This window comes from Colletotrichum gloeosporioides (genome assembly GCF_011800055.1).
Source record: "Colletotrichum gloeosporioides strain Lc1 chromosome Unknown consensus_32, whole genome shotgun sequence".
NCBI classification, from domain to species: Eukaryota; Fungi; Ascomycota; class Sordariomycetes; order Glomerellales; family Glomerellaceae; genus Colletotrichum; species Colletotrichum gloeosporioides.
In genome coordinates, this window is record NW_025544677.1 from 124795 (window position 1) to 138199 (window position 13405).

Genomic DNA, 13405 nt, shown 5'->3' on the forward strand with positions numbered 1-13405 from the left:
CTTTTCCTTTCTTTTCTTTTCTTTCTTCTTCTTGTTTTCTCTTTCAGCGAAGAAAAAAAAGGCGGGGTGGATGTGCTCAACGTCTTTCTTGACACAACGTTACTTCTCTACGCAATACACTTTGTGGCTGTCTCAATGACTGACCATCTCCAGTGGTGGTCGTGAGTGAAGGGACGCCGCACGCCACAAGAATTAGAACTAGCTGTCCAACACCGCCAGTCTAAACATTGAATCTAAACATACATGATACGCAATTACGGGTGATGTTCACTAAAACGAGTGGTCGCCCCAAAAGTCCCCGCTTTGTGTGTACATGGCGATGTTGGCCGCGTCAAACGAAAGCCACTGAGACACGTCAGCCGACGCCGGCGGCGTCCCCGTCCCGCCGCCAGCCGCGAATTCGACCGCCAGGCGGTGATGGCCCGGAAGGTCGGGCCCGCCGTGCAACCACGCCGCCGGCAAGCTTCCCACCACCGTCGACTCCCCGGTCTCCTTGCCGAACTCGCCGTCCACGTCCTCCTCCTCCCGGGCCCCCGGAGTCGTCGCCACGTCCGTGGAGGCGGCCGCCGAGAAGCCTTCGCCCTCAGACAGCCTGCCGAGGAGCTGGCCCAGGGTGCTCGCACCAAGGTCCGCCATACTGCTAACTTCGGCCAGCATCTTCAGCCGGTCCAGGCCGCCCTGAACGGCCTGCAGACACCCGGAGCGCGAGAGCCCGGGGATCCCCGCTTGCAGCGGATCGGCGGCCTCCTCGTGCGGCGGCGGCGGCGTGGGAGGAGAGTAGGAGGTGTCTGGACGCTGGCGCTCGCCGGGGAACGAAGGGTCCGCGAGCAGAGACAGGAGCAGGACGGCCGCCTCAAAGGTCGAGATGACGATGCAGGCCAGCCGCGTGTGGCGACCCCCGAGCAGCGCGTGGAGCTTCCCGACGCTGTCGAGGGTGCGCAGAGCGGCGACGGCCAGGGTCCTCTTCTGAAAGCTCAGGAGAATGGCCTTGTACGCCGGCAGGGGCGCGGGCCGGCACAGGAGCAGCGGCCGGAAGTTCCAGCACAGCGAGTCGTACACGGCCGTGTGCAGGAGCTGCCGCTGGAGGGGCAGCCGCGGGAACTGCTTGTCCCGAGACTCGTCGGGCCTCGTGAGGGCGAAGCTCGGCGGCAACTGCGGGAGAAACTCGCGGCAGAACCGGTCGTAGCGCTCTCCGGCCGCCATGGCATCGTACTCGGCGCCGCTCGGGGGGTTCACGCCGCGCCAGAAGTCAGCCAGGCGTGCCTGCAGGAGCCGCTCGGCAAAGGGATCGACGTCCTGCTGCAGCTGCGGCTGAGCGCCGTGGGCGAGGCGTCCCGGAAGGAATGGAGCGCGGTCTAGCTGGCCGGAGAGCAGGCTGTCGGCGATGTAGAGGTTGCAAAAGACCCTCCGGGCCATCTCCCGGTCGACCTCGTCGGCGGCGGCGACAGCAGGGGTATCGCAGTGCATGCCGACGTTCTGGGCGACGCGGATGGCGCGGCCCAGGGCCTCGGCGTAGGCTCTCATGTTGCCTTCGGCCTGGTACTTGAGCCCCAGGAAGGCGAGATGCTGCGCTCTGACGGGCGATCCGCGGCTGTCAGCGGCGGCGCTGATGGTCTCGGCCTTGTCGGCCGCGTCATTGCAGGCCTCGCGCAGGTCGGAGAGCAGCTCTCCGCGGATGCGGTCGAGGGGGTAGGCCGGGGACGGCAAGAACTGCAGTGCGTAGGAGCATATCCGCAGCACCAGAACGGCGAATTCGACGTCCGGGGCACGCTTGGCCCACTCGGCGGCGCTCCATCTCTGGTACTTTTCCAGGAACCATGGGACGTGAACCAGCTGATCTATCCTGCCGGCGGCGAGCGTTAACTACCGTGTCAGGAGTACACACAAAGTCCATGGAGGGGAAGGGGGAAGGGAGGGGTAACGCTTGTGATATGAGACTTCATACTGACCAGCAGATTTCAGTGGCGAAGAAGTAGACCAGAAAGTCCATGACCTGTCTGTCGGGCATGCGCTCAATCACACCAAGAAGCTCGCTGGCAGCTTCTGGGCCGAGGGGGGGCAAGTTGCTAGCATGGGAGTCGTCGTAGCAGGCTACCCCCAGCTGGAGCAAAAGTCAGTGTGCTGCTTTTTGCCTTCTTGTTCTTGCTGAAAGTGCTTGTTCACCTTTTGTATGAGGGCGAGAGTGTTGCTGTTACTGTCATGGAAGTAGCCAAACGACTCGCACCACTTGTCCCGCAGCGGATGAGTTACGGCAGGAGGTGGAGGAGGATGAGCCTGCTCCGCTCCGTCCCTATCCCTGCGCGTCTCGACGATATGGGGAGGCGGGGGGCTGGACGTTGTACTATTGCTCGAGATGATGGGGTTGTAGATGCAGCCGTCGATGCGTTGCCGGCGTGTGCAATGGTTACAAGGGTACTCGCGGTTGCACTGTTCACAGCGAAGACAGATCGTCTTGGTTCAGCACAGGACGGATTCCGCGAGGATGGAGATAGGAGATTCAGGTCTCAGGTGGCTCTCCGGGCTGTTCCCTGCATCTGCTGACGGGCTCACCTTTTGTTTTCTAGTATAGCATGGTATGCAGGACGAGATGACACGTTTTCGAGTAGAGCTCATGTTTCATAACAAGGCAGGAAATGAATGAATGCGTGGTTATTCCACACGGCAAAAGAGTACTGGAGATGAAAACCAACCTAGGACCTCTCCCCCAACTATATAAGCGGTCCAGGCTGGGTATTTGTAGCCTCACAGCCGCATGATGACCTTCTTGCTTGCTTTGGCTACCTATCAAGCAATTCAGACAGCAAATTGTTGAAGAGGAGGGTAGTGATTCGCAAATCTGATTGGTCACTATTATTGATGACTTTCGTTGTTGTCCGTCTTTCTCCCAATGCGTTATTCGCCATCTGCGTCGCGATCCTTTGTGGGCATATCACCGCGAAGCCTGGCCTCTGATTGCTACCATGGAGCTTTCGGCACTTTCGTGGTGATTTCACCACGTTTGACACACCCCCTCAGCACGGACTGACTTCTTGTTGGAAAGGGAGATTTGCGTCAGCAGGAGTGTAGGGACGGCTGCAGCCTGGGGATGAATGGGGGAGGGGGGCCAGTCGAAGGGTCTGGGTACCTCTCGTCTCCCTTTCAGGCAGCTGATATTTGAAGTATGCGTGAGGCGCAGAAGTGACACCTCAAATCATCATGTTTGACAGACACGTACGATATACCTGCCTCGGACTTGGCCAACTCTGCGGATATATAAACGCGGGGGAAGGGGTGGGGGTGCGGCTCAGCCTGCAATATGCTTGCTTATAAATCGCAAGGAGGCAGGTTAATTAGCCCAGGAATGTCAGTCAGCTACGTTTGGATGGCCGATCAAAAGCTACAAGCCGGCGGTTTAGGCATGGGGACTTTGGGGCTGCACTGCTGCGAAGTGATTCCTCGGGCTCATAGTGTGTCGACGCGGCACGCTCCTGTACAGAGGAAGAGGACACTATCGATCGATCTCCGTCGGCCCTGTCAGTTCTGGAACGGCCCGCAAGGAAAGAAAGAGGGTTGTGGCAAGAGATACAGCGTAAGGCTCGGGCAGAGTATAAACATGTCTCGGAGCAGGTCACCCATCTACGCGCTACGTACTATACTTACCATTTGTGCATCTGTGCAACGTAGTTGATTACATGCAGATACCGCAAACCTGCATTCAATCCGCCTCATTCTGCAGCCAGCAGGGAGTGTAGGTGGATTGCGGTGAGTCCTCCGATTGGACCCGAAACGCGGGTGAGATTCTGTTCTGGTGCCAACATCCACGCTTCAGCGCCACCCCAGCCGTACCAAGGTTGCATTCGCATCCCGTATTTCTCGGAAAGCGGACCGAGGTACCTTTACGAGCAGTCCCTCTGGGGGGTGGCTCAGGTAAGGCGGGGAAAGCACTTCTAGTATTGTACCTAATACTCGGCATGATTTGGTTGTGGCTGTTTCTACAAGTAGAAAACATAATACCTCACATCATCGTAACTCGCCCACCTCTATATCAACCAAGCCTATTGCCATCAAGATATTTCAAAGACAACTCCCCCCATTGACTTTCAAATGTTGCTCTGCTATAACCATCTTACTCTAACCATGTTATCATCGAATCGCCCACTTTTGTTTTGAACGCATCCTGTAGTATGACCCGAGCCAAAGGCTGTCCTCTGGTCTGTTGCTGCCCATGACTGTCAATTTTCTTGCACATCAAACCCCTCTAGATACCAACAACGTACCCGAGGTGCCGAGTTGCCGCGTTGCTCAGCCATGCACAATCCCAATGTGACATTGTGCTTACAGCCGCAAGACACCCAACTCCACCCCCGGGTCTCTCCCTTCCTCGCCTAGCATAGTGTAGCATTCGTCAACGCGATGGTGGCGTGAGACCCTGTGCCGTAAGATCTGACCAATGTGCGCGCATGTCTCGTTCAGTAGCGAGGGCCACAACCCCCCACCGCACCCATGCATCCATCCATGGACCATCTCTATCCCTTCTCACCGGCCCCTCCTATCCTCTTCCACCTGAACCCCCAAGACACGAGAAAGGTGCACGCCGCCGCCGCCGCGCTGATGCAGAACGTGTTGCGCAGGCCGAGTGCGTAAGCACGCAGGACGGCCCCTACCGCGTCCTCGCGGCCCATGTCTGCGAGCACCTGGCGGATCTGCGAGGCGCCGCTGTCGATGAGGACGCGGGCGTCAACCCCTGGCGCCCCGCGGGCGACGTTGTCGATGATGCCGTTCTGGAACGCCGTCTGCGCCACCGCGACGAAGACTGCACCGCCGAGCGACTGGAAGAACTGCACGCACGCCGTCGCCTGCGGGATCAGTTGCTGCGGCAGCACGTTCTGCACCACGATGATGCCCGCCTGGAAGCACACCCCCGTCCCCAGGCCCGCCACCACCTGGTAGCCAAACCACTTGCTGAGCGGCGTGTCGACCCAGAACGTCGCGATCAGGGCCATGCCCGCCGTGAGCACTGCCGTCGACACCAGGATCACTGGGTTGTAGGACCCGAACGCCGTGATCAGCGCCCCGCTGGCGATCGACGCGATCACCACCGATATGAGGTACGGGAGGAGCTTGAGACCCGCCTGTACCGCCGAATCGCCCTGGACGACCTGGAAGTATAACGCTGGCAATGCAACGAAGCGTTGTTAGTCATGTTGCTCTTAGATATATATATATATGTATATATATCATCATGCTATGCCGATACTTTACTCACCCAGGTAGTAGACAAGAGGGAAGAAGAATGCCCCGACAAACAGCGCGAACAGCATGGCCGAGAGCACGTCGCGGTTCTTGAAAAACCGCGGAGGCAAGATGCCCTTGTCCTGCTGCCGGATCTCGATGCCAACGAAAACGGCCGCCGTCGCCCCAGCCCCGACGAAGAGGCCGATGATCCTCGAGTCGTCCCACGCGTAGTCGGCACCCCCCCACTGGAGGGCGAGGAGCAGCATGACGATGGCCGGGAAAAAGGCGGCCGTGCCGGCGAGGTCGAGCCGGAGGATCCTGCCGACAAACGACCCGTCCCTGGGCGCGTCCTCATCCCCGTCCGCGGCAGGCCGCGTGATGCGCAGAAAGAAGAATATCACCACCATGGCCACCCCACCAATTGGCAGGTTGATGTAGAAGCACCAGCGCCACGTCACCTTGTCGGTGAACGCGCCCCCCAGCAAGGGGCCGACGACGGAGGATATCCCCCACAGGCCCCCGAAGACGCCAAACATCGCCGGCCGGTGCCTGAGCGGCATCGTGAAGGCCAGGATGACCAGTGAGCCGGAGAAGATGCCGGCGGTGCCCAAGCCCGCGACGGCGCGCCCGACGATGAAGGCCGCCGACGTCGGCGCCACCGCCGTGATCAGGCTCCCCAGTTCGAAGAGGGCCACGGCGCCTGGGGGCGGGAGAGGGAAGAAGGTCAGCAGAGCGCGCGTCTGAGCCGTCCGATTGGCTCACCTAGAAACGTCATCTTGATATCGAAGAGGTGGTAGATGCTGCCGTATAGCGGCTGCAGCACCGTCTGGGTCATGAGGTACGAAGACCCGTACCAGCCAATGTCCCTAATGGAGGCAAACTCGGACGTGATAGCCCCCAGGGCCGGGGCGATGATGGTCTGGTCCAGCGCGACGAGGAAGACGGAGAGGCACAGGGAGGCGAGGACGAGCCACAGCTGCGCCCCCGTGAGGTACCTGGACTCGTCTTCATCATCTCGTGTCGTCGACCCGTCTGGGGCGGTTCCTTTTTCCTCCGCATCGTTCATCTTGTCGTGCTTGTTCTCCACCACCGCCTTTTCGTCTTTGTCGGGAGGCCGGTCTTGCTTGGGAGACTGAGTGGATGCCATTGTCTGTCGTCGAGGTGGACGGGTCAAGGAAGTTTCCAGATCAAACGTGTTTGCTTTTGGTCCCAGTCTACGGAATGATCTGTAGAAAGGTTGGGCTTCGTAACCGTTGCGCCCCTCGACATGTGCGCTGCATTTCAACGGGTGGGGGCCTTTGCCCGACAAATGTGATGACTACAAGCCTGGCCGATGTGATGAAGGCGCAGATGTTGATTTGTAATGCGCAACTCATGGGAGACATCCCAGATGTCTGACTGCGAAAGACGGGCATGTTGGGCGTTTGTGAGTAGCATTCAGCCGAAACAAGCATGTTCCTTTGTTTCGTACAGCCACCTATCAGGGGCTCGAGAAAAACATTAAGCCAAATCACGTTGGCAGGGATAAATATCTGACCATTCGGCCGTCACGGCTTTGGTCGCTTCGATTGACCGATGCCGATGCTGGATGAGATGGGCTCGGCCGACGCAGTGTAACATACGAGACCCCCCTTCATGTGCTTACTGTCTTGCCATGTCTGTCTGCAACCTCGGACGGTGATTGCTCGGCCTGAATGAGACTGACAACTGACTAATAGCAAAGTACTGTGTATGTTATTCAAAGCCAACCATACACTATAGCCATTTAACATCATAAACAAAAATGAACTTTGGATTATTTTGAAGAACGCTTTTCATAGGCAATAACTGCGTAGGATCTAGGAGTGCGCCATAGCTGGGCCAAGCAGGCTGACCGTATACCGCAGCAAGGATACAATCGAGTATAAATTGACGCGTGGCATGTCTGATGTTGCGTAAAGAGAGTAGCTGTCTTTCTCTCACACCCTCTCGTCGTTTTTGCTGAAAAATATGAAGTCCTTTGTATCGCGACTTGTGGCGGGTTCCCTGTCACAGGGTCAAAGACCTCGAGCAAGGCGGCTTTGGGCGGACGAGCGCCTGTATACCTCTCACACCGGTCAAAACAAGAAGATCCGACGACTTGGATGCGTGTGAGTTTGGAGCCTCGTGGGAAGCCACACACCGTTGTGAGGGGGCGGCGGCGGTAGGCGAAAGGGGGCGTCCGGAGACTGACGATTGTTTGCAGCGAGTCATACCAAATAGCTCTCCAGACATTGGGCTACATGCGAGGCAACATTGTGGCCTGCAGATACAGGTTCCCGACTAGGCTTTTCACCCGCGAGTCTCATCGCGACCTCGTCGAGACGTTCGAACGAGCAGTCGCCCGCGTCGTGCTCAGGCACCCGCACTTACACGTCGGCATCGCGGGCGGGAGCACCGCCAGGCCCTACTGGGTCCGACTGGACAACGTCAAGCTTGACAAGCACATCGACTGGCAGCTGGTGGAGGGAGAGGCCGATGAGCATCTCCGCGAGGCCTTTGTGCGTGCCGCGTACGAGCAGCTGGACACCAAGTTCTCGGACCACGAAACGACGCCGGGATGGAGACTCGTGGTGCTCCGTCAGGCGGGCGCCAATACCATCGAGGTGCTCCTTGTCTTCGACCATACCATCCTGGACGGCGGCAGCGCAAAAACATTCCATAAGGAGCTGCTCCAGAGCCTGCAGGACGACGCCCGGCCGACCGATGACCAGGACACCGGGCTCAAAGACCACGTCTTGATCCTGCCGGGGGACTCAACGGCGACGCTCAGCCCGCCCCCAGAAGACGTCGTCCGGTTTCCGGTCACGGCCGACCCGGCGGCGGCGGATGAAACCGCTGTTGGTCACGCGAGGAACCCAGCGGACGCACACTGGGCCCCGATAGCGACGGCGCCGTTCAAGTCGCAGTTCCGCACCATCGCCGTCCCCCTGACGCTGCTCTCACAACTTGTGCAGGCCTGCCGCCAGCACCAGGCCACGCTCACGGGCCTCTTACACGCGCTCGCCCTGGTCTCGCTGGCGCCCCTCCTAGGGCCGGCCGACTCATCGGCCTTCACGTCCATGACGGCCATGGACCTGCGGCGCTTCCTCCCGCCCCACCAGTCCGAGCGCCCATGGTTCAAGCCGGATGAAGCCATGTCCAACTACGTGACTATCCTGAACCACGTCTTCGATGAGGACCTGGTCGCCAAGGCCCGGTCCCGGGGGACGTCCTCCTCGTCTGCCGGTCTCGAGTCCGCGGGGATAACAGACCTCGTGTGGTCGGCGGCGGGGAGGGTGCGTCGGGACATCGCGGCCAAGCTGGAACAGGGCACCACCAACGACATGATCGGGTTCGCGCTGGCCGTGGACGACTGGCGGGCTTACCTGATCGAATCGACCCGGCGGCCGAGGCCTGCTTCGTGGGTAATCACCAACCTCGGGGTTGTCGACAGCAGGCCCGTCATGCCGTCAGGCTCTAACACGGGACCGGAGGCGTCCTGGTCCATCACGCAGAGCGAGTGCGTGATGTGTGCCAACGTGGTCTCTGCCGCGTTCGGCATATCAATGACGGCGGTCAAAGGGGGGGACCTGATCATCAACGTCACCTGGCAGGACTGCGTCGTGGGCGCTGAGCTCGGCGAGGCCTTCGTGGCAAACCTGGAGAGGTGGCTGACGTCCGGTGAAGTGTTGGCTCTCAGACGTCTGGGAGCGGAGTGTGAGCATCGGCTTTGACGCGCTGGGGAGGTTCATCCTGGGCATCCCGTGACATGGTGGACGAGATCTACGCCCATATTTCTCTGATTCCAAAAAGGCTGCTCGTGACCCAGTTCTCTAAGGAGGTGGTCGCCTGGCAGGCTAGGGACGAAGCTATGCATAACTGGGTTTGAGTTACTGACGTGCATCGTCAACAATGGGTTTGGGCGATTTGCGTTTCGTTTTAGGAGGCTTGGCGAATTGCACTTCCGCATCATTTCTTTCTTTCTTTCCTTAGAGCGCCAACCATTACACTTAGTGGTTATTGAATGTTTTCTCATTCGTGACGAGATATGCCACGGTTTAGGGTAAATTGTTCTGTTGACATGGTTGACGATTGATGGTGGCATCGGTAATGGGCTAGAGGCCGACACCTGTCACTTGATAACAGGGAAACGAACCTACTCCGGGGCGCCCTTGGAAGCCGGGCAACGCAAGCAGTATGCGCTTCTACTTTCAGTGCATGTGTACTTGTCATCATGTCAGAGCTGACATTATCTGCTGTAAGCGGTGCCGGCCACGAAGCAATATTGAGCGCAGAATGGCATCTAAGTCTGCGATGCCGGTGTGTCGACCGCCTGTTGAGTTTAGCAAACAATAGCCTAGAAGACCGTTTGGTATAAAGTGACCTCAAGGGGGCACAGTGTCATTATAAGAGGCAGCAGGGGGCTTTCTCGCAAATGAGCCAAGAAGGGTTACCGATAAATGTAAGGGAGGTAAGATGCGATAAACGGGGACGGCTAAGATGGAAAATTGGAAGGAGAAGATACACGGCGATGTCAGATGGCCCTTGTGAGGCTGGGATGGCATACCTGGTAGCCAGCATGTGCGGAGGAAACCAGTGTGAGCAGACACAGGAATGCAAGTGCCTGGAGCAACCGACGTGGCTGGTGATGACCAGGCGATGAATGGGTAGTAATGCGTGGCACAAAACAAAGACTGGCCTGATGAGACGAAAGAGAAAAAGACGTTAGGGTGGAAGACGAGAACGGGCTAAAGGAATGGGCAGTAGGGTAAGAACTACTTGAAGGGTTCCCATGTGTGGTGATAAGCTGTATGGTTCACCAGGCTAGTAGGTTACTGGACAAGAAATGTTGTTGTAGACACCAAAATAATCAGCTTCAGGCTTTTTCCCCCATCGTCTACCTCTCATCTGGATCTCTTGTTTGACCTGGGGTTTCCGCAACTAGTTCAATTATCTTGACGTAGTTGGAGCAACACAATATGAATACCAGGGATTAACTTGTAGGTCACTGTTGAACACGGATCTGCTGCCACTTTCAAAACCATGTGTAACATTTGCGTCGAAATGAAACTGTGTCAATTGACGACTTGGCGTCGAATATGTGCGTATATATACAATTATATATGCCATGTGTGTAAGAAGAAATAAGTACAAAATGAAATATGTCCACAGAATGTCCTATGCAGGTGAAAGAAACCCCCACTCCCCTCTCGACTGGCACAATTAAATACCTGTCCTCCATTTATCAAAGCCGCTTAGAAGCTAAGAGTCTGGCCAGCAGTACCAACAACCTTGCTCTTGACGTTGGCCTTACCGTACAGGGTGAAGCTGTAAGGAATCTTGCTGGAGCCGAGGTCGCCCTTGGGCGCAGTGTTCTCACCACCGCCGTAGGACATGTCGGAAACAGTAGCGTATCCAGTCTCCTTCGAGTCGGCAGACAGGATGACCTTCTTGCTGGAGTTCTCGAAAACGGACGACTCGACACGAACCTGGGCGCCCATGCGGGTGTTGACACCGGTGCTGCCGACCTTGTTGTAGAAGTTGTTGTAGATGTGAACGGTGCCGAAGCGGACGGACGGGTTGCGCGAGTTGACGTTGTTCCAGTAGTTGTTGGCGTAGGTGACGTGGAGCTTGCCCTTATCGCTGGTGTTGGTGTCGACGTGGCCGATCAGGGAGGTCTTGTAGTGGTCGTGAATGTAGGAGTTGGAGATGGTGATCCAGTCGGAGCCCTTGGTGATATCGAGGAGGCCGTCGTAGTAGTCCTTGCCGTTGCTCATATCGGACGAGACATCGACGTGGTCGACCCAGACGTTGGTGGAGGACTCGATGCCAATGGCATCGCCGTAGGCCTCCTTGACCTTGGCAATAGCCAGGTTGCGAACGATCACGTTGGAGACGCCCTTGATGTAGAGGCCGGCGCCGGTGATCTTCGAGCCCTTCTGGCCAACGATGGTCTTGTCGGAGGCGACGCGAACCTTGGCGTTGCCGGAGATGGAGCCCTTGACGACGATGTTGAGCTTGCCGCTCGACTCGGCGGCCTTGGTGAACTGGGCCAAGGTTGACACGGTGGTGGTGGAGCCGCCCTTGCCGCCGGTGGTTCCGCCGTTGGTGCTGGCGTAGCCGATGTTGCAAGACTCGGTGATGGAGGCGCGCTTCACGATGGCGGCGGTGGACTCCTCGTCGACGGTGGGAGTAGGGGCGGCAGAGGCAACACCCAGTAGGGCGAGGTTGAGGACGTTGGTGAACTTCATTTTGAAAGGATCAAGGCAACTCGATTGGATGAATGATGGAAGATTTGCAAGTGTTTGGTAGAACCCAGTTCTCAAGAAGAAGTGAAAATGTCGAAAGAGTGATGCGAAAAAAGAGTGACGCTGGTTGAGGATGAAGCTCAAAAAAGATTTGACTCGGAAAGGATTGACACTGGTTTATATGTATCGTGAAGCAATACGGCGAGATGCTGCTCGCGGGGCGTGCTCTCCCAATCTCCACCCATCTTGAGTCCCGGCCAAGATGGTTAAGTCGGCAGCGAGGCGTTGGCATCGCGTTGGCATCATTTCCAGACCTGCATGCCGCTTGCCCCGTTAAAGAAACAATGACGAGACCCACCGGTCTACCCAAATCGCTGGTTCATGCGCGCTTAGGATGTTGTCGACATTCACGCTAAACTCTGATTCTTTCTCCGCATTGTCTTAAGTGACAGGACAATTGCCGGCAGTTCAATGCAAGTTTTCACGATCGTAATAACGTGAGTTGAAGAGCGATGAGCTCTCCAAAGATCTATCGCGGTCGTCAAATGGTCAACAGGCTGTCGTTCTCGGCAGAGCCTCATGCCACGGCGCCAGGTGGAAACCAAATGAGCCCAAGACTTTTAACACCTCTTGGGTACTATATATCCCCGGCGGGCTCACGGAGCCATTCCGTGGATGACCCTCATGAGGCTCGATCGGGTCGGTAACTCGCCCAAGCCTGACAGGGCTGATGCCCACGAGACTCTGTGATGGAAGTCTGCCCACGTCCCCTATTCGTGGGCATGGTATTTCACCGCAGAGGAGAATCACCCTTAAATTTACGGTCAATGTCTGGGCCAGAAGCCAAGCGTAGCTAAACCGAAGTAGGGTCTTGGTATTGGCGGACGTCGTACGAACAGGTAGGATCGTTTCAATGCCGGGGTGGGAGACCGGAGTCTCAGCCGCGATCCGCCCGTCATGTTGGATTTTGTAAATCCGCAAATCATCAACAAGCTTGGATGCCGTCAGATCAACCTGCAGCATGCAAGGAGGGTGAGGTCACTGCTTGGGCAGCTTCTCAAACCACAAACATTCATGTTTTACTTCAACCAAGAGGGAGACGATGACTGCTTACAGGTGAGATGGCATGCGAAATACGTACGCAAGCGTCTCCACCAGGGTACAAGGGCCGGCCTCACTACCGATCACGGTGCAGCCTCCGAGCCCCTCTCGTGAGGTTTATTCCCGAAATATGGCATTCTGGTGCTGTCGCACTCCTGAGAGACCCATCTGATCCATGGGCCAAGCAACCTTATATTAACGCCAAGGCCAAGAGGGATCTTCGGCATCGTGGTCTTGGATCGCCAGGGCGTCTTGGCATGGCGGAGCGGAGCGGACCGATCTATCGTCCACGATTCAAGATCGCAACAGACTTATCAAATCATGTTAAGGTATATCGCAAGCCATGTATGGCTTTTGGCAGACTGCTTTGTATTATTATTCAAGGCAAGCATGAATTTCGAGCTGGGTTGAAATGACTGTCTACTTTTAAAATCTAACCTGTATGTTCCTTGATTGTATCCAACGATGAATGCACCAAATCTGCAAATGAGACACTTATGTAAAGGTGTTGGAATCCGTTCAAACAAGACATGCCGTAGTCCTGAGCTTATTTGCTGAACTCTTTGGATAAGAAAGCAACGGATTCTCGATTGCGATTTGTACCTGAAGAAATGTGGGGGTATTTATTTGCTGCCAACGACTCGAGGACCAAGACCGAGCATAGTCAATTCATGTTAGTAAGTCCACACATCTTCTTTCACTCTTTCCATTCCCAAAGTTGTCGGTTCATGCTCGAGAGGCGCTCACCTTCAAGAGTGGGCAGCAAAAGTGGGAGTCTCTGAAGTGGGCGCCGTAAGTGGGGGACTCAGCTCATGTGACGACATTCGCCTGCCTGAACCTGC

The 13405-nt window shown here is 56.8% G+C and overlaps 4 protein-coding genes across 4 annotated transcripts; 1 reads left to right on the forward strand and 3 right to left on the reverse strand.

The window, feature by feature from the left end:
- Positions 1 to 270: 270 nt before the first annotated feature.
- On the reverse strand, positions 271 to 2613 carry GCG54_00007070 (putative transcription factor sol4; the record flags this gene model as incomplete). Its single annotated transcript, XM_045407059.1, has 4 exons — positions 271 to 1863; positions 1946 to 2101; positions 2164 to 2427; positions 2470 to 2613. The coding sequence occupies 4 exons, from the start codon at positions 2611 to 2613 to the stop codon at positions 271 to 273; spliced, it is 2157 nt and encodes a 718-aa protein (XP_045265980.1).
- Positions 2614 to 4505: 1892 nt separating this feature from the next.
- On the reverse strand, positions 4506 to 6361 carry GCG54_00007071 (Efflux pump roqT; the record flags this gene model as incomplete). Its single annotated transcript, XM_045407060.1, has 3 exons — positions 4506 to 5152; positions 5246 to 5914; positions 5977 to 6361. The coding sequence occupies 3 exons, from the start codon at positions 6359 to 6361 to the stop codon at positions 4506 to 4508; spliced, it is 1701 nt and encodes a 566-aa protein (XP_045265981.1).
- Positions 6362 to 7475: 1114 nt separating this feature from the next.
- On the forward strand, positions 7476 to 8948 carry GCG54_00007072 (uncharacterized protein; the record flags this gene model as incomplete). Its single annotated transcript, XM_045407061.1, has 1 exon — positions 7476 to 8948. One exon carries the CDS (start codon positions 7476 to 7478, stop codon positions 8946 to 8948), a length of 1473 nt encoding a protein of 490 aa, XP_045265982.1.
- A 1521-nt stretch (positions 8949 to 10469) lies between these two features.
- On the reverse strand, positions 10470 to 11465 carry GCG54_00007073 (Pectate lyase plyB; the record flags this gene model as incomplete). The annotated part of the gene is made up of 1 exon (XM_045407062.1): positions 10470 to 11465. One exon carries the CDS (start codon positions 11463 to 11465, stop codon positions 10470 to 10472), a length of 996 nt encoding a protein of 331 aa, XP_045265983.1.
- Positions 11466 to 13405: the final 1940 nt, after the last annotated feature.